The sequence below is a fragment of the Sprattus sprattus genome (assembly GCF_963457725.1).
Source record: "Sprattus sprattus genome assembly, chromosome: 16".
In the NCBI taxonomy this organism is placed as follows: Eukaryota; Metazoa; Chordata; class Actinopteri; order Clupeiformes; family Clupeidae; genus Sprattus; species Sprattus sprattus.
In genome coordinates, this window is record NC_137914.1 from 13,298,845 (window position 1) to 13,318,259 (window position 19,415).

The 19,415-nt window shown below is 41.5% G+C and overlaps 3 protein-coding genes across 3 annotated transcripts; 2 read left to right on the forward strand and 1 right to left on the reverse strand.

Moving 5' to 3' along the window:
• Positions 1-1,025: 1,025 nt before the first annotated feature.
• slc16a7 (solute carrier family 16 member 7) lies at positions 1,026-4,206 on the reverse strand (the record flags this gene model as incomplete). The annotated part of the gene is made up of 5 exons (XM_080854291.1): positions 1,026-1,252; positions 1,612-2,448; positions 3,122-3,203; positions 3,723-3,784; positions 3,990-4,206. 5 exons carry the CDS (start codon positions 4,204-4,206, stop codon positions 1,026-1,028), a joined length of 1,425 nt encoding a protein of 474 aa, XP_080710417.1.
• Positions 4,207-7,098: 2,892 nt separating this feature from the next.
• On the forward strand, positions 7,099-9,513 carry LOC308376815 (uncharacterized protein). Its single transcript, XM_080853286.1, has 3 exons — positions 7,099-7,344; positions 7,492-7,683; positions 8,903-9,513. The coding sequence occupies exons 1-3, from the start codon at positions 7,237-7,239 to the stop codon at positions 9,092-9,094; spliced, it is 492 nt and encodes a 163-aa protein (XP_080709412.1). The 5' UTR covers positions 7,099-7,236; the 3' UTR covers positions 9,095-9,513.
• A 507-nt stretch (positions 9,514-10,020) lies between these two features.
• Positions 10,021-17,834, forward strand: LOC308377691 (calcium-independent phospholipase A2-gamma-like). Its single transcript, XM_080854428.1, has 11 exons — positions 10,021-10,171; positions 11,767-11,940; positions 12,118-13,357; positions 13,909-14,058; positions 14,634-14,791; positions 15,024-15,118; positions 15,290-15,461; positions 15,545-15,602; positions 15,957-16,151; positions 16,366-16,561; positions 16,832-17,834. Exons 2-11 carry the CDS (start codon positions 11,867-11,869, stop codon positions 17,092-17,094), a joined length of 2,601 nt encoding a protein of 866 aa, XP_080710554.1. The 5' UTR covers positions 10,021-10,171; positions 11,767-11,866; the 3' UTR covers positions 17,095-17,834.
• Positions 17,835-19,415: the final 1,581 nt, after the last annotated feature.

Sequence of the window (19,415 nt, forward strand, 5' to 3'; positions counted from 1 at the left end):
TGACCTCTTCTGGTGAGAGAAAACGACTACTAGATGCACATGGGTCACACCCAGAGGCAACTATAGAGGTACATTTTCTCAGTCTTCTAATATATTCAGTAAAGTAAACATGGCCAGTGAAAAACAAATTAGCTCCTTATCTTTAAAAATAACCATTAGGAAAAAGCACTGATTACGGTTCACTGAAAACATGAGTTTAAAACTTAACACTTAACACACAAAACATTAACACAAAACATTAAACATTAACACATTAACACATTACACATTAGCTTGTGTAGATTCTAGATTTACAATGCATTACAAGGTCAGCTCTCTCTCTCACAAACACACACACACACACACTCACTCACTCACTTACTCACCTCACACACACAGACACACACACACACACACACACACACACACACACACACACACACACACACACACACACACACACACACACACACACACACACACACACACTCACAGACACAAATGCACACACACAAATACACACTGGCAGAAAATCAGCAAAATGAAATCAATAAATTAAATGACACCTGGTGTATAGTCTTCTCTAAAGCAATGGTGCCAATTGTAATCACATTTGTTGAAGTTGTACATGCATTTCCTTTCAACACAGCTTTACTAGTTGACATTGTCAGGTAAGCTACAAATGTGATAGAAGTCCATGAACCATATTGATCGCTGATGCCTCTGGCTCAGAGTCCAGCTGGAGGGCACAAGTCTCAAATCCAGTTGAGCCCAGTTGACTCTGTGCAAGCACAAGAAGTGGAGGCGCGAGTTCCCTTAGCAATCCACCTTTAGTGACCTGCACAACCTGATCATCTGGAATTCTGCATTGTAGAATTCTGCACAAACTGCCTCGATTCTACTGAAATGGTACTACACTGGAAGAGCACCTCCCAAGCATGTATTTATTTTACGCTAAATTTTGAAAAATAATCGAACCCCCTCAGAGCAACATTATGGGAAGAGCAAATACTTGGGCCCAGTATATCTGTTTTTCTATCCTCCCTCTAAGCCAGAGTCTCATCAGTCTCATTTTCAGCGCTGCTCCCCATCTCCTTCAGCTCCTCCATAGCCCCCTTCTCCTCCTCCAGCTGCCTCCGCTGCGTCTCCTCTTGGGCCAGCCACTTGTAGTTGTAGTAGTTCATAATGAGCAGGAAGATCCCCCCGACCAGCATCATTACACCACATGCATAGTACATATAACTGTAATCATCGAAGATGTCCACCAGAGCACCTTGAGGGAGGGAGAGAGAGACAGACAGACAGACAGACAGACAGACAGACAGACAGACAGACAGACAGACAGACAGACAGGGTTGAAGAATGTCATTAACATAAAAAGTTGAAAATAAAAATGAGCATTTTTCTCTTGAAATCAACATTTGCAGTATTAACTGTAGTGGAGGCAAAGACAGGCAATTTAACAAAGCATTTACAGTACTACCTGATACTACTTATCCTGATTGACATTAAGGGTATCTAAGATGCTTTTGCTGCACTCTCAGGAGTCTTTCGCAACCAGCAGAGATGACATCTGACAGGTTTAATACAGAACTGCTGAACATACTTCCTCAGTCAGCCGGAAACACTCACCAGAGATGGGGGGCCCCAGAAGGACAGGGGCACACTCGATGATTGTGGCGAGTCCAACTGCACTCGAGAACCGCTGTGGCCCGACCAGATCCGTGAGAACCTCAAAGAGCAGAGCGCACACCATGCCAAATGCAACTCCGAAAAACACAGCATATACAACCAGGCCTCCATACCCAGTGGCAAATGGACACAGGATATGGCACAGTCCGTTATAAGCCACCGACAAGCTGAAGAAGTACTGGATTCGGGGCCTGATCCACTTGGTGTTGGCCACTAGGCCAGTGATTGGGCGGGCGAACATATCCACCAAGGCAAAAATTGAGAGCAGTAATGCGGCTGAGTACTCATCCACCTGCATGTGCTTGGCATACAGCGCCAGGAAAACAACCGGGGCGAAGAAGCCGAAGAACATGATCACGTTTCCCACCAGGTAGATGAGGTAGCCCCGGTGCCTGAACAGCGAGAGATCAATGAACTTGTTAACCCTGTCCGCGCACCCTGTCTTCTCCACCGGGCTCTTGGTGCTGGTTTTCTCATCTGACACCTCCTTATCGTTTTTGGCTCCATTTGCAGTTGGATCTAAACTCATCCGTGGCTTGACTCTGATGGGTCTCATGAGGGCTCCAGCCACACAGCAGTTCATCACAAATCCGCCCAGGATCAGGAAGGAGCCTCGCCAGCCGAAGCTGTCACAGAGGAACTGGTTGAGAGGAGCCAGTGTGGAAAGGAAAACAGGACTTCCTGCCATGGCCAAGCCGTTAGCCATGGGCCTCTTGACCTGGAAGTATTTTCCAATGATGGTGAGTGCAGGCTGTAGGTTAAAAGCAAGGCCAAAACCTGAAAATCAGAAAATGGTTTCAAAACATGTTAACATGGCATGTATATTTGTCATCAGTTCTTCAACAGTGCTTATATTTAATCTGTGTATGATAAAAAATTACAGTTAGCTCCTCAAACATCTTTATCCAGGCCATATTTCTATCTGAGGTGTGCCTATGAAAATAGTTTTGACGTGATTATTCACAACAAAAATGTGCATAGCTACCCAGAAGACAAAAAATATGTTGTCTCTGCTTTTCTGAAGCCTCAAATTAACTAGAAAGGACAATCCCCACACAAACTTTAAGAACCTCCTGTGAATTAGGCTAATGGAACTCTGTCTGCTAGCCAAAAGGAGCACAGTTTCTACACACACTCCATTGCCTTATTTAACTTCACTTGGCGTTTTATTTCACAAAGGCTTCCCACAGGTTTTCAGAAAATGTCACTGAAAAGAATAATGTATGTATAATTGCATTATACAGTAATTGCATCACTGTTTTTGCTCAGTGATAATGAAATACGGAGACAAACAGACCACTCACACAGGGAATAACCCTTGAGCTACCCCCACTAACCACAGTGAGAGAGAGAAGGGGAGGAACCCAAGTCCATTGACCTGTGCAGTCGTAAATGATGATCAATCGTCAATGAGTACAAACAATGTTTTACTTTGAGAGAGAAGCAGTACCTCCAATGACTCCGACGCAGATGTACAAATGTGTAATGCTAGTGGCAAAAGAAGAGGCCACCATTCCGATTCCAACCATAACCTGTTAGGAGAAAATTCCCTCAAGTTACCTCAGGACTCTGGATTTGCATATAAGCATATTTATTAAACAACACCAACAAGCATGTTGGGCTCACCCATGTCCCAGCAGGTTGGAGAGAAGCACGGGCCCTCTCACAGAGAGAGAGAGAGCCCGGGCTTACTCCCAGACTGCAGCAGACGAGAGAGAAGATATATTAAACAAATCACATAAGGCGCCAAAACAATTTGTCAGCAGGGTTAACCACGTGGTGGGTCTCTGATGTCTGAGGCTCCCTGTCTTGCAAGGATGTCAGGTTTGCACAAGGTCAAAAGAAGCACAGTTCGACCCTTCTTATCACCTCTGGTCCAAACATGCTCTTGGACATAAGCAGACTAAGTGGCACCTAATAATCTATGTTACACACACACAGAAACACAGAAAAGCCATGTTCCTGCTTACATAAGCACATAATTCATACAAGGTAATTACTAATATATCCTTGAGTCATTAACAGTGTTTTGAGATTATCTCTGTCATTACCCCTCCAGTCATGACCACCGGTCGGCTGCCATACCGGTTCACCAGTATGCTGCTCACGGGTCCTGTAGGCAGACAGGAGATGGAAGTGTTCATTCAAGTCAGCCACAAACAAGTTCTCCTCCTTTGTCTGTTTGGGTACAACATTCTTTGTACTGAAATGGTTTACCTGAATTTCACAAAGCTTAAAGGAGAGCACACATAAAGAATAGAAAAACAGAAGGTATACCATATCCGAGAGAGAAAGAAAGAGAGAGAGATTGCCCTTACCTCCAGCGTACATGGAAGCCAGCATGATTGATGACACCCATGCGATCTCACTGTATGAGCTGAGAAAGTACCTCTGGATCTCTTTATAGTAGATTGTCAGGGACTTGGGGAAGGCATAAGAAAACCCTATGGATATAAAAGACCCAAAGACCACTGCCCAGCCCCAACCACCATCTGGTGGAGTGTAGTCCAGGTTTGTAGGTGCAGGAGAGGGCATGGTGAATCCCTAAATAGAAAAGATGAAAATCTTAAATCAATCAAAGAAAGTATCTTTAAATGTTTAAATATTGGCTCATTCTGAAAACTTTCAATTAAGTTTTAACATGATAATATAAAAACAATCTAAATATACTTATACTCACATACTAATTCACACACACTTACATACATACATATGCCTCGTCCAAGACTAAGACTGAAATATATTCAGCAACCTAATTATGTAAGGCTCAGTTACATTATTTGAAAGCATAATTATTCTTAACATTTCCCAATAACCTGTTTTAATTAGTATAACTTTGCACGTTATTGTGCATTTGTTTTACATTAAGCTTTTGGGGGAAATAGGCCTACTTACCTCTTCGTACGAAGACTGTCGGGTGTTCCCCTCGCTGCAATTCAGGCAAAATGATCAGTCAAATGCCAGGGGAGTGCCCTCCGTCCACTCAATCTGGCCAGTCAGTTGATAGAGAAGCTAGGACAAAAATCGACCTGTTTATTTAAGCCTTTTCAAAGTATTGATGTTTGTCGAATTAATGAATTTGAATCGAAATAAAAGTTAATAAATGGTTAATTTGATCTAAGGGGTTAATGGGACAGTGTTTAGTGTGCATATTTTTATGGCGTCATTTTCGTCACATTTTGAAACACATTGGTTGGCTTTCCGCCCTCTTTTCCGGAGAGCAGAGGTAGTCGTACTGGCAAATGTAAAAAGCTAACAAACACTCCGGGAAAAAAACACCCATACTTAGATCATAAACCTATTTAAGTTTTAATAACCGACTTTAGGACTACTAAATAATTATGTGTTAAAGTAACGCGTGCCTTCTCAAATCTAAGTTGTTCTGATAGAAAGCAATGGTGATTAAAGTGCTCTCATCAGTGGTGGAAGGATTGCACCATAATTTTCAACCTGCTAAACTGCGATACGAAATTTACGAACTTTACCCTTACAAGCTGCCTATTTCCTTCAAACTTTCTTCACTTACTTTAAATAATTGTAACTTAAGTATTTTTTATAATTATAATTTACTTTAAACTGTTCAGAAATAAAATGTATTTGGGTTTTTGAAGAATTTTCTCTGAAAAGAAAACAGTTTAAAATAAAGGTGACGGTAAAACATGATTCACCAAGGTTTCCCAGCAGAACGTATCTGTTGATGTGAAAATTACCACGTATGTTGATCTGGGCAGCCTTCCTATAGGCTACGATTGCTTCAAGTGTACGGTAGTGTGACAGGTACGGTGACAGAACAGAAGAACAATCTACATCAGTGGACCAGCGACTAAACTCGAGAAATATCGCCTCCACGTCGTTTGGTGGCAGTATTAGTTTTCAGAAATACGTGTCCAAAACGGTCGAAGAAGAGGTCAAAGATACCTGTATGTAGTTTACAGAACGCTATTATTTAAGGCAGTGGTTCTCAACCGGGGGTACGCGTACCCCTGGGGGTACGTGAAGGTAGTCCAGGGGGTACGTGAGATTTTTTAAATATATATTCAAAATTAGCCTCCATTCAAAAATCCGTTAAAAATAGTTAATATACGGCTCTTCAGAATGTTCCTAAAAATTCTGTTGATTTGTATCCATATGTGGGTTAAATGTCTACGTTCACAGGTTTGTAATTTCTTGATTCACACTGCGAAAAGTTTATGACCGCTGCCATTGGCAACAGGTTTTTTGCTTCTTTCATTCATTCCGCAAATATCCGGTTGGTACGCAAGTCAGAAGGTTGGTACGCATTTGTGTGAAAAACTATTTTTTTCTTAGCGGAAATCACGAAATGGCAACAAACTCTTTAAAAAGAGGTATTATGGAGGAATGTCTTCTATCGTTTTGGCAAGTAACTGTATTATAAGCGCAATTGTTTTCGCGAAAACATGGGACCTGAACACACACAACTCCTGCTGCACACAGAAGTGCGTTGGCGCTCTCGAGGGAGAATACTCAAACGGCTGTGGGAATTACGATCTGAAGTACACACCTTTATGATTGAGCACAGATCACCGCATGCCACACAGTTGCAAATATGTGCTATCTGGCAGATATATTCAGCAAACTGAACGAACTGAATATATCTGCAGGGAAAGGACACCAGCATTTTAAAACTGTATGACAAGGTGGGAGGCTTCCTGAAGAAAGCAGAGCTGTGGAGAAGAGCCTCTGCACAGGGGAATATTACCTGCTTTCCTCAGATGGATGATTTTCTCTCTAGTGAGGATGTGGACAGAGCTCCAGTCAAGTTGGACATCGTGGGACATTTGACGAATTTGGTTAAAACATTTCATTTTCAATTTCCTACTTTCCTGATATGGAGGATAAGTCTACACAGCTGGATTGGGTGAAAACCCCATTTCTCTTGTCCGAAGCATGTGGAAGTAAGCTACCTGTCACTAATCTGGAAACACTCCTGGAAGTGTCATCTGACCGTGGCCTCCAGATGAAGTTTGCCACATCCACACTCACACAGGAGCAACCTGACCTGGGAGAGAGCGCTTTGGAGCAGCTACCCTTTGCCTCCACATATTTATGTGAGGCCTCTTTCTCTGCAATGACTGTGATCAAAACAAAGCAGAGAAACAGACTGTGCAGAAGAGCTTGATCACAGCAGTTGTCTCCCTGTCACCAAGACTGACAAAGATTTTCAGTGAAGCACAAGCACAAGTTTCTTACTAAAATGTAATTGCAAACGCCCTCAGTTCAATGCAACAATGTTCAATCTTCAATGACAGTTTAATAAATCAGACAATGATGGCATAGCGCTGTGTATTACATATTTTTTTTCAATCAAAAATGCTTTGCGCTGGTTAGGGGGTACTTGGCTCAAAAAATATTTCACAGGGGGTACATCACTGAAAAAAGGTTGAGAACCACTGATTTAAGGCGTTGTGTAATTTGAAATCTTAGCTGTTATAAAACTGGCATTGAGAGTTTCAAAACAGTTATCGTGTTCGTGTATAGTGGTCGACATGCAGTTTGTCAACGTTTGAAATAGGGGGACCACAGTTTGCAACTTAAATAACAAACATGATCGCAAGGAATGCTTTAATACGTCTAAGGAGTTGTTTTAGGACCGCAAATGCTGTCTCTGCTAGGCATTTGTATCGCACTCATCCAAAGTCCTCAAGCGTAAGGGTAAGCAAGCAAGCAATCCGAAAATTCTTGTCTTTTCTACTCCAATAGGCCTACATGCTTCATTGGTTTTGTTTTGAATTGTTTAACCATTTAACCCTTTAATTCAAACTTTAATGATTTAAGGCTATGTTACGTTAATTGTTCCAGGTATTGTATGACGGGGAGTGTCCGATATGTGTGAAGGAGATACACTTCTTGCAGTTCTTGCAAAAGAAGAATCGACCAGAGGAAGTCGAGTTTGTGGATATATCACTTCAAGGTTATGATGGAGCCAAATATGGGGGGATCAGCTACGAGAGGGCAATGGAGGAAATGCATGTGATCGATGAAAAAGATCAGGTAGGCCTACTCTTGTGATCTCGTTTATTATGTCCCCCGCTAGAGCTGTCTCAATAGAGACAATCACTTGCCAAGTTCTATTGGTTGCAACGATAGTAAAACAGTACAGTAAAATACATTCACGTCATATGGGTCCATGGCATAGGCCTACATGAAAATAGCAATAATTATTACACACACACACACACTCACTCACCGTTGTGCTTTAAGGTTGTGTCTATGTGCAGTGCACCATACACCTTGTGTAGGCTATGAAAAATAGCGACGAAAATCATATTTTTTTAGATCCCCTTTAATTATTCATTTCATTTTCTCACAAGGCTCCTTCTCCGTACACCATCGAAGTTACATTTTTGAAATCTCTTACATAGAAATAGGGTAACATTTCTGGTGAAGTTTCATTGAATCCGCAGTCTCACTACTGAACTCAACACTACTAGCAGTCTCACTACTAGACTCAACACTATTAGCAGTCTCACTACTGAACTCAACACTACTAGCAGTCTCACTACTAGACTCAACACTATTAGCAGTCTTACTACTAGCAGTCTCACTACTGAACTCAACACTACTAGCAGTCTCACTACTAGACTCAACACTATTAGCAGACTCATTTCTAACAGTCTCACTACTAGACTCAACACTATTAGCAGTCTCACTACTGAACTCAACACTATTAGCAGACTCACTACTAACAGTCTCACTACTAGACTCAACACTACTAACAGTCTCACTACTGAACTCAACACTACTAGCAGTCTCACTACTAGACTCAACACTATTAGCAGACTCATTTCTAACAGTCTCACTACTAGACTCAACACTATTAGCAGTCTCACTACTGAACTCAACACTATTAGCAGACTCACTACTAACAGTCTCACTACTGAACTCAACACTACTAGCAGTTTTACTACTAGCAGTCTCACTACTAGACTCAACATTACTAGCAGTCTCACTTAATAGACTCAAATTGCATTAGTTCAAATAAGCTGATTAGTATCAAATACAGAGCCAGCACATCCACTTCCCCTGTCTGGGGGAGTCTGTTTGAGTCTAGTGTGTGAGGTATATTGTACATAAAATGACTCCCAGATGCCTATCCCAGTAGAATACCATTACCTCAGCTGGCTACACAAAAAGTTATCAATTGTTGAAATGCATGTTCTCAGATTATGAAGTCTACAATTCCGAACTAAATGCCGTTTTATGTGTACAGGTTCATGTGGGAGTCCCAGCCTTTGAGGTGATGTACACTGCTGTCGGTCTGGATTGGTTGGGCCGCCTCATATCCTGGCCTTACATCCGGCCCCTGATGGACAGAGCCTATGATACCTTTGCCAGAAACCGCCTCAAGTGGACAGGCAGAGATGAGTGCACTACCGGACGCTGTGTAAAGAAGGATGAATAGAGAGAGAGAGGAATACCAACATAAAGAAAGAGGGATGAAAATTAGTAATTTTTTGTTTGAGTATACGGACATCTCCGGTTCCTAAAGATCCCAAGATGAATTTGTTTTTGGCTTGAGGTTTTGGACCATTTTGCAAACTGAATTTACTGAGATCATCAATCAATACTGAGGCCATTATCATGTTTGGATGATGTGTGAGAAAACCACTTGCCCATTGGTTGTTGGGGAACAGAGTGGTCATGGAAGGAACAACAGAATAATGACTTTCTTATTTATTATCATCATTAATATTTATTTTTGTTGTGAATTAAAACATATAAAAAATGTAAACATGCTACTTCGCTATATATAGTGAAATGTTTAATCCCAATTACTCCCTTGTAATACCTAGAAAAACAAAGGACAAAAATAAACCTCAGTTGACATCCAGAGAGGAAGCAGCATATGGATTTGGACGTGATGTTCCCTAGTGTTTCGCATACTCATAGTGCCGGCAGTTGTATTTACTAAACAGAAGCCAGCAGTGCACAATAAATCTTCATCCTCAGTATCTTGAGCATGTTGTTGCTAGAGTGGGTGCCAATTGTTTGGCTTACACTTGACCTTCTTTATTAATGACATCACAGCCCGTTTTTTCTCTGTGATCTTTCAGATGCAATATGTGCGATTATTTGATTATTTATCTGCTTATGAAGGATATTTTCTGAGAAACGTGACGTTAGTACTGTACTGCTCAATGTTTGGGACTTAACTGTTTCTCTAATTTTAGACTGAAGACACATGACTTCCATGTGTTGGCCAGGAGTGACCTATAGGAAAGAATGTAAAGGGGGCATAGCTGATTGGGTTACCAGAGTGCAGCTTTAGATGGGACTGTCCTGACGATAGCCAATCAAAAGGCAGTCCTGTAAGAAGGAGGAGGGAGATAAAGTATCACAACACAAGCTTGTGCTTGTTCATAGCATAGAAGAAAGTAACTCTCAGTGCGAAACACTGTTTTCTTTTAGCATCTTGGGCAACAAACATATATTTGTCTGCAGTAAAGTAAACAGTAGGAGGAAAAGGAGTCAGCTTCAGGTAAATGCATGTATTACCTTTGTGATTCTGTATTCATTTTTAGGCCATGGCCTTCTCAAGGTGAATCTGAGGATTTGCCAGGTTCATGTGAAATGTGTGGCTTTGACCGTCACTCTTTTCATACTGTAATAAGTTATGTTACTGACCATTCTTCATCTGCTTGAGGTTTGACTGTATAACTAGAGAGTCAATTTATAGAAGGACCTTATTATCTATTAAGCTGTTTAACTTGCCAGTGAGACGCATGGGAAGGTCACAAATGTTTACAATGGATATGCAATAAGTAGAGCAGTGCAGAGTATATTCAGCAGCATATTTTAAATATAAATTGAATGCACTTGTTTACACTGTAGATGGTGTCATTTCCAGGAAGGCTCTGCACATTTAGTAGCATTAGCAGTAACATTTTAGAATCCTGTTACATTTTTTTCAATGGGTGATTTTTTTTCTTATTCAGATTCCTTTTGTATCTTAGTGAACTTGTGTTGTCCAGGCAATGAAACACATCAACATACCTTTCATTTACAAGGGAGGTATCATGTTCTATTAGGACGAGAGTACTAGGAAATTGACGCAAATGTACTGTACAACAACAACAACAGCTATCTCTGGACGTGATGACAGGCTAACACGCTTCATGTCTTTGCCTACTACATGATGTGTGTTTATAAATATAGCACACAAACACAACTGAGATTGTTTCTGGATGGAGATTCTATAACTCTTAAAGGTACACTATGCAACAATGACACTTTTTGAGGTATGGTTTTATAGGCAATTAGTTAAGTACCATCCTCAAATTAATTTTGATAGCATATGGTCATGTGAAGGACAGATATTTACCAATAGTCATCGAGGATATGCCCTATGTAGTTCTGTATACCGGGCTGGAATGGAAGAAAAGCTTTCACAGCATGTCATTGCCAGCAAAATACACCAGTTAGTGTGTTAGCAAGCTCCTATCAGTGGCTGGAATGGAAGAAAAGCTTTCACAGCATGTCATTGCCAGCAAAATACACCAGTTAGTGTGTTAGCAAGCTCCTATCAGTGTCAACTGGGCTGTTGGTGGTGTTTGCAAGGTATTTGCATGCCTTTTAGGTAGTCAGCTTTCTAGTTTTGCAGCAGAACTCCTTATTGCTGCTTTAATGAAACACCATAACATGCTGTCATAGCCATTGACATGTGGACCCATGGCAAGTTACATGTGAATATGGAAAATTCACAGTGAAAATCACATTTTATTTTTCAGTCGGTTACACTTAAGAATTGTTGGTACTGCTCTTGAAACATTGCAAACTTTGTACAACCCACCACTTTCACATCCAGTTTTCTGAAGAATGACTTGCACTTTGGTATGTTTACACTTACTATTTATCGATGGATTACATTGAAGGAAGGCATATACACTAGTAAGGCATGTTTGATTCATTTGCCAGCGGGGGGTAAAATATTACTGTTGTCCTTCTCAGTTTTAATGATTTACACATTTACACAATTACTGAAATAGACTTCATAACTTATGAAAATTGTGAGACAAAGCAGAATGCATACAATATTTAATCTTTGCAAAATTCTACCATATTTGTGTTTTGAAGGAAACAGATGATTCTGATATAGCCCCCTAAGCCAATACAGACACAGATCAGAGGTCCACTAAGGTGCGATTTGCTCTCGATCAGCTGCTCCCACTCCTAAATGGGTCGATTCCTCAGCACAAACTTTGTGACTTACCTTGGAGAGAAGAGGCTCAGGTGTTACTCTAAGATAAGGTACCTTATGACTAATATCAGAAACATTTTGTACTGGACTAACGAGAGGCATTTCCAAATTCAAAATTGATATTCTATTCATCATTTTTGTGTCCAACAATCATAAAATACAACTTAAAAATGGCCCTTTTTGAGGCCTCACTGGTCTACATTAATCTTCCACTTCCTACATTCCAGCTCTCTGAGAAAAACATATCTGAAAAATGTAAGATCAAAACAAAAGAACTTGAACTCGGGATCCACCAGTCCTTTTGGGGACATAGGAAGAAGAGGGACACCTGATACCATCCTGTGGTCTCAGGCTATGCGACTTTACTCAACCTCAAGCGAGAATGTATTCAAAACAAAGCCCCCCATTGGCATCTACCAGGAAGAGAAGCCTACTCAGCAGTTGGGTTTGCTAGGGATGCGACTTGGGGAGTCCTTTCAGCGTCTCTCCAGACATATCAATTTGTATTTCAAGCAGAAGGACCTGTACCTAGCACCTAGCGATGGTAGCAGTGGTTTGGTGTGCACCCTGCATGAACCTCAGAGAAGACAACAGAGACGTATGCTTAGTCAGAGAGCAGTGAAGGACAGGAGACCTCTGGAGGAATCAAGGAGTAATCTGAGATCAGAAGCAGTTCTAGAAACAGCAGAAAAGCAAATTGAGGAACAAAAGCCCTCTAGACTGTACACTGGGCTGCAACTGTTTCATATGAGTTCACTCTCTACCAGATTCGGAGAGAGCTACACCTATGTTGCCAATCATATTAACTCAGCCTTCTCTAAAAGTCCAGCAGAAGATATTCATGCCAAGACAGCTGTGGACGAATCTCAATATGGGCGGGCGAGACATGGTAGACGGAGAAAAAACGTGAAAGTCATCCCTGACAGCCAGCCATTAGTGAATGATGTGGTAAACATGAGTGCCCAAAAGGAAGATTCCGAAGACACTAAAGTCCCCAGGCCTTGGGAGGAAGGTTACCTTCAATTTGCTCACCACATTAACCATTACTTTGGAGCTAAGGTTACGGACACTGGATCTTCTGCAACATCATATCAGAACATTAGGTCTTCAACAGAATCTAAACAGGGCCCTCCACCACCTCAGCCCAAATCACCAGGCCTATTCCACACAAGCGACATAACAACAAGCTTTGGTGCAAACCATGCAACCATGGCTAACCACATAAACCACTACTTCAAAGGGCACCCGGGCTTCGAGGATGACCTGGAGGGAGATTACACGGACCACACAGCAGTGTCTGTAACCAGTGCTCCAAAAGACAAGCCTGCTTCCTTTATGCAATACCTGCTACATTCAACAGCAGCTATACCAGATCTGATAGGCAACTATTTGGGAGCTGGCTCTAAGAGCCAGGAGGCTCAAGATAGCTCCAGAACCACACCAACAGGAGCCAGGTTGCAAAGACTGGTGAGTCATATACTATGACCGACTGACTAAATCACAAATCAATCTGGCAAAGCATGTTGTTCAATGGCATTGATTTTAGCTCTGACAGTGCTAGAGGCGTCTGAAAGCGTCAGTTCATGCCTACGTTTATTTGATGGCATATGGTGATGTGAAGGCCGGGACAGATCAACACACCTGTCCTTCCCGCTAGCTGCCCAGGTTTTTAAATAGGCTGTGCGATTTTGTGATCTGTGACTAAAATCAGTTAGCAAGTTAGCTAGCTTTTACGAGCGCAAACTGAACTGTTCTTGCATCACCTTCCACGCGCGAAGCCCCTAAGATCCATTACTTGCAACAACAAAAAAACGCGATTAACATCAGCCGTCACAATTTAAGATCAGCAACAGAATATGGAGCAAGTACACACAACGCAGCACACGTTAACAGCATGACAAGCCACGCTTACAACGCTTGCGTGTAATATTCATCGAGGCATTATGGTGTTGTGCAGGACAACTATGTCAATTTGTGAAATATCCCTAATGCCAATGGTCTTCTTAAAATATGTATAGGTTTTGGCCCACAATCAAGCCGAGGAGATGACAGGGGTCCTGTTAGCCAACCTGAGGAGTGCCAGTACACCTTCATCCGTCATTGCTTGCACAGAGGAGCTGAACAGACATATGACTGCACACCCAGCATGCAAAGCGATGGTTTGGCAGGTAATTGATCTGTGTGCATAATCATTTGAATAGCTGCCTGGACTTGCTTTGTCATGTATTGTGACCTATCCTCTGTGCAATAATGTATGAGTGCTGATAGGATTGCTTGCCTACAAAGTGCTTACTGGGTCTGCTCCCACCTACCTAAATGCTCTTGTAAGGGCAAATGTCACATCCAGGACGCTGCGCTCATCCAGTGAGCGTCGTCTGGCACTGCCCCCAGTGCAAGCAAGGCAATCCAGACTATTCTCAGTTGTAGTTCCACGTTGGTGGAACGACCTGCCTAGCACTACCAGAGCAGGAGCGTCCCTCCCTACCTTTAAGAAACTCTTGAAGACCCAACTCTTCAAAGAGCACCTCTCTTCCTAAACTGGCACCTTGGCTCAACCTGCACTTAAGCAGCAACAGGCCCGCACTTCTTTTTTGTATTCTTTCTATGTCGTTTTATAAGCAATATTTATTGTTACACCAGGTTTTTTTAATGCTCTTAGCTTGATTGTTCTCCCTTGTACGTCGCTTTGGACAAGCGTCTGCTAAATGACTAAATGTAAATGTAGGATTGAACTGTTTTTCAGGAAAAGACTGCATTACATCTGTTGAGACATCGACGGAACCACAAAGAGGATGTAAAACTGCAGAGATCCATCAGGGAAACCATGGCTCTGATGGGTTACATGGATCCAGTCAGAGGCCAAGGAGTGAGGATGCTCTCTATTGATGGAGGTGGCACAAGGTATAGCTGGGTCATTCATTTTATTAATGATTTTTAGTAGAGGATAAATCACATCACAGAAGAGGAAACAAGTTAAGGGTTAGAGTAGTCACAACAAGTCAATTATACCTTATTTGAGATCCCTGATCAGTTATGAACAAGATACTTACGGAGCCCAACCGGTTTATGGATTTGTTCTTCTGTGTGGGTAAATGTGTTCTGAATAGGTCTTCATTAACACTTGTGACTTTAGGGGAGTTGTTCCTCTTGAAGTTTTGAAGAAGATAGAGGCACAGACAGGCAAGCGGATACATGAACTTTTTGACTACATGTGTGGAGTGAGCACAGGTAAGTGATAGTCTTACAAACTATATTCATGAAAATATCATTAATGAATCAACAGAACAATATTTTGATAAGATAAGTTGTAACTCCTGTGCCTTGAACAAATACAGTGATTCTTTTGGCTTTCTTAGCTGACCAGTGTCTCATGATGTCTGTTTCCCCTCATCTTGCCAGGAGCTGTGCTAGCCTTTATGGTAGGTCTGGGACGGTTCTCTTTGGACGAGTGTGAGGACATGTACAGGAGCTTTGGATCTGATGTTTTCAAACAGAACCCCCTGGTTGGAACCATGAAGATGGGTTGGACTCACTCCTACTACAGCTCACAAACCTGGGAGACATTACTAAAGTGAGTCAAAGCGGATGAGACCGTATGTGCTCTGGTGTACTGTCATTCGGAGGTTACCCTAACACGTTGTTGTTGTGGCACAGGGAGAAGATGGGTGAGAGGATTATGATAAAAACAGCAAGGAGTGAACAATGTCCCAAAGTAAGTAATTTTTGTATCTTTGTCAGTACCTATCCCATTCTAGGAGACAGATATGGTGTATGATACAGTGTAACAGTAGGGCAGCTTCCTATCCTCTTGGGATCTTCTTTGTCTCCTGTACTGCATAACAATTATCAGATCTTACATAACTTCAAATTAGTGCTTCACCTCCTAGACTAGACTTTTATATGACCCCTTAAGCTAGATGGGATGGACAGATTACTTTGTGTTGTAGTTCTGTGAACTCTTTACCTCCTTGCGTTAACGCAGTGCCAGAAGTATGCACTAGAGGGAGTCCTACCACCTTGGATAGTATCTCGTGTCATGTGTGACTTCCTCTGCATGGGTCTACAGGTGTCTGCAGTGAGTGCAGTGGTGAATTGGGGGACCAGCCCCAAGGCCTTCATCTTCAGGAATTATAACCATGCACCGGGGCGTCTCAGCCGGTACTCAGGGGGCTCGGCATACAAGCTGTGGGAGGCAGTGCGGGCCTCTTCTGCAGCCCCCGGGTACTTCAAGGAATTCCCCCTCCATAGTGACATCCATCAGGTGTGGAACCGCTCATTCAGACATTGTTCTGTATGTCAGTGTGCTTGGATTGTAATTGCTTTCAACTGCCAAAATAAGTGATATCATACTGGGGTTGTGTGGGTTTTTTTTTTCGTTGGTAGAATATTTTTATTTACAGGGGAAAGCCCCTATATAGTTTGTTGCTCACTCCGAAATGATAATATAGTTGAAATTTGGTTTGAATTTTAAACAGGATGGAGCTCTCATCCAGAACAATCCATGTGCCCTCGCTGTCCATGAATGCAGACTGCTGTGGCCCAGTCAGCCTTTCCAGTGTGTTCTGTCACTAGGTACTGGACGGCATGACAATGCCCAGAGAGGGCCAGCCACTTCCACCAGCCTTCGAGCAAAGCTCGGCCACTTGATCTACAGTGCCACAGACACAGAGGGTGAGTGCACTACATACTACACTGCACAGAAGAAAGACTCTGAAGCTCATGCTCTCAAAATTACCTTTCATGTTGTACAAAGAAGTAGTTACAGTTCAAGACGACAGCTTTATTTCATAGCTTATGTGAATGAAAAGGCTCTAAATAGGACCTCCTTTCCAGATGGGTTCAGTGGGATTTGCACTTCATTGGCTTGCTTTTGATGCAGTAACATTTTTCAAAGGACAAATAAAGCAATGAAAAATCCAAGTAATTTAGATTTTTTTTCAGGTGTTCATACTCTCCTGGATGACCTGTTGGAAGAAAATGTATACTTCCGTTTCAACCCCATGCTGCGTGCGGAAGTGTCCCTGGACGAGAGCCGACCCGAGGTCATGGACCAGCTGAAGTCAGACACACTCCAGTATTTGGACCGGAACCAGCACAAGATAGATCTGCTGTGTATGGTGCTGGGGGCTGAGCGTACACTTCTCTCCAGGAGTAAAGACTGGATCAGTGGGAGAGCGTGGGAGCTGAAACATCGTTGGGTCTGAACTGGTTCGTCTTGGTCTTAGTCCCTCCGTGTAACAAAACGTAAAACAGTCCAGTTCTGAAAGACACTGGATTTAATGAATGAGGTGGTGTAATGGCCATGAAAGACCACTGAGTCGCAAAATAGGGGTGATAATTAAATAATTTTGGGGAGGCCTTTGCTCTTTTGAAGATGTATTTTCAGTTCAAGCAATGAACGCGTTGAAAAAAATACTCTTGACTTAAGTTGTAATGGTAGCCTTGAAGGATAAAATGCCTATCAGTACAGTGGGATCGCAACTAAACAAAAGCACTTTAACATATGTTACACACAATAGGGATGTTCTTTGGGCACAAATTAGATTTATTAGATTCATGATATTTGCACTGATATACTGTTGTTATAATAACGCACACACACACACACATACACACACACACACACTTGGCAAAAGGGTTTTGTTTAAGACATTTTATGAAACAAGAGATATACTCCTATGTATATCCTCCACAATTCTGAAAATATCATCTATGTAAAATATGGTGATAAATATAGTGCAATTAACAATTTACTCAGTGCACTCAGGGCTAATGTTACTGTGGTCTACCCACATATTTACTTATCAGGGTGTGAAATAAGGGACACTGAGCACTTGAAGCAATATAATGCAATCATAATGTTGTGCCAACTACTTGTATCAATGTATTTATGACATTTACAGGAATATTTCTTAAAAGTTGTTTAATATCTTATATTTTCAGACAGGCAATAAACATATTTTTCTCATAATATAAACAAGGATACTTTGTTGTCAGCCAGTCTTTGTTATACTATGGAGCTTAATACATAAGCAGAGGTCATCATTTGTGATGACAGAAGCAGCTATTCAGTAGCTGGTGAATAATATGTTTTCGTCTTAGTATGCAGGACAAATGTAAAATAATACTGAAGAAAAGACATGGCAAAGTAGCTCAAGGTTTCTAGAGGTCCCATCATTGGATTCTGCCTCTATATCCGCCCTCAGTATCCCCCACCTCTCCATCCATTCACTGTGGCCGCTCTAAGAAAGGCTGACTTTGTTTGTGACAGAGAGGTCTTTTGGAATACTGAGTGTCTCGGTGCCAGCCACAGAGCCAACACAGCAACACGGTTGCTTTCTAGTCCTGTATAAACAAAAAGGATAGCTAACAAGAAAGAAGAAGGTATAATCCAAGACCTAAGTCTATTTTAACCATGTTTTTACTCAGCACTTTAAAGGGTTTGTGTTGGAAAGTCATGTCTATTGAAAGTAAATGAATAAGGGAAGTGCTTGACCAACAGAGTTTAGGTGATGACATCATTTGTAAATTGTGTGTTGAACAAAGACCATATTATCATGGATTTCATGAGTCATGTGACCCAAGGAAATTCAGATGAGGAACTCAGATGAACAAAATACAGGTCTTCTTCAGAGCTAAAATCATGAATTCCCTCACATAAACGCCATCTAAATAATGTAATTATGTCTTAATACCAATCAGGAGAATTTTGTGGACATTTCTTGTTGACTTTATGGATTACCTATTCATGGATTATTTCAAGAAAATAAAGAGACTAAACAGCAGTCTTGTTTCATCTAACACTGGTGAAGAGACGATCACAGATCATTCTACCTTTTAGGTGAACGGAAGCCACAAGACCACAAGCTCAGGTAAAGCATCAACTACTATAGCGTCAGTGTTAGTATTGCTGTCAACAGTATTGATTTTTGGAATGAAAATCTAAATTGATAAGAAATTGGGGTAAATCCGACAATGATATTTCTTTTTTTTTTCTTGGTTTCTGAAAAACTGGGCTCCAGAGCGTGTTGAGTTCTAAAATGCATTGCCTGTATTATTTCTATTAGGTGGGTCTTTGTTTGTCCCTGTAAGGCTCTACTGTATGTGTTATGGGCTTTGATTTTTCACTCGAGCTGTGTCAGTTTAGCAATGATGTCATTGCGAGTTCTGGCAAGAGAAGATGGTCAAACATAATGACTCAGCAGTTCGATGTAGAATGGGCTACCGTTCTGTGAGTGCAGGTTACTAAATCTTCCTTCTGAGGAATGGACCAATGGTTATTCAGCTCACATATTGCACATACTGTATCACACAGAAGCACAAATAAAACCAAGCACAGAATGAAATGCACCTATGGTCAACACACACATTGTCTATTGAGCTATGCAAATTTAAATGTGTGGAACAGGACCAATTCAATTTCATATGAAAGAGGAAAAAAGAGGGATAGGAAATAAATTCAAATTATTACAATTAAGTAAAAAATGCATTAAGGATCCAGATACACTACTTTTGGATAATTATT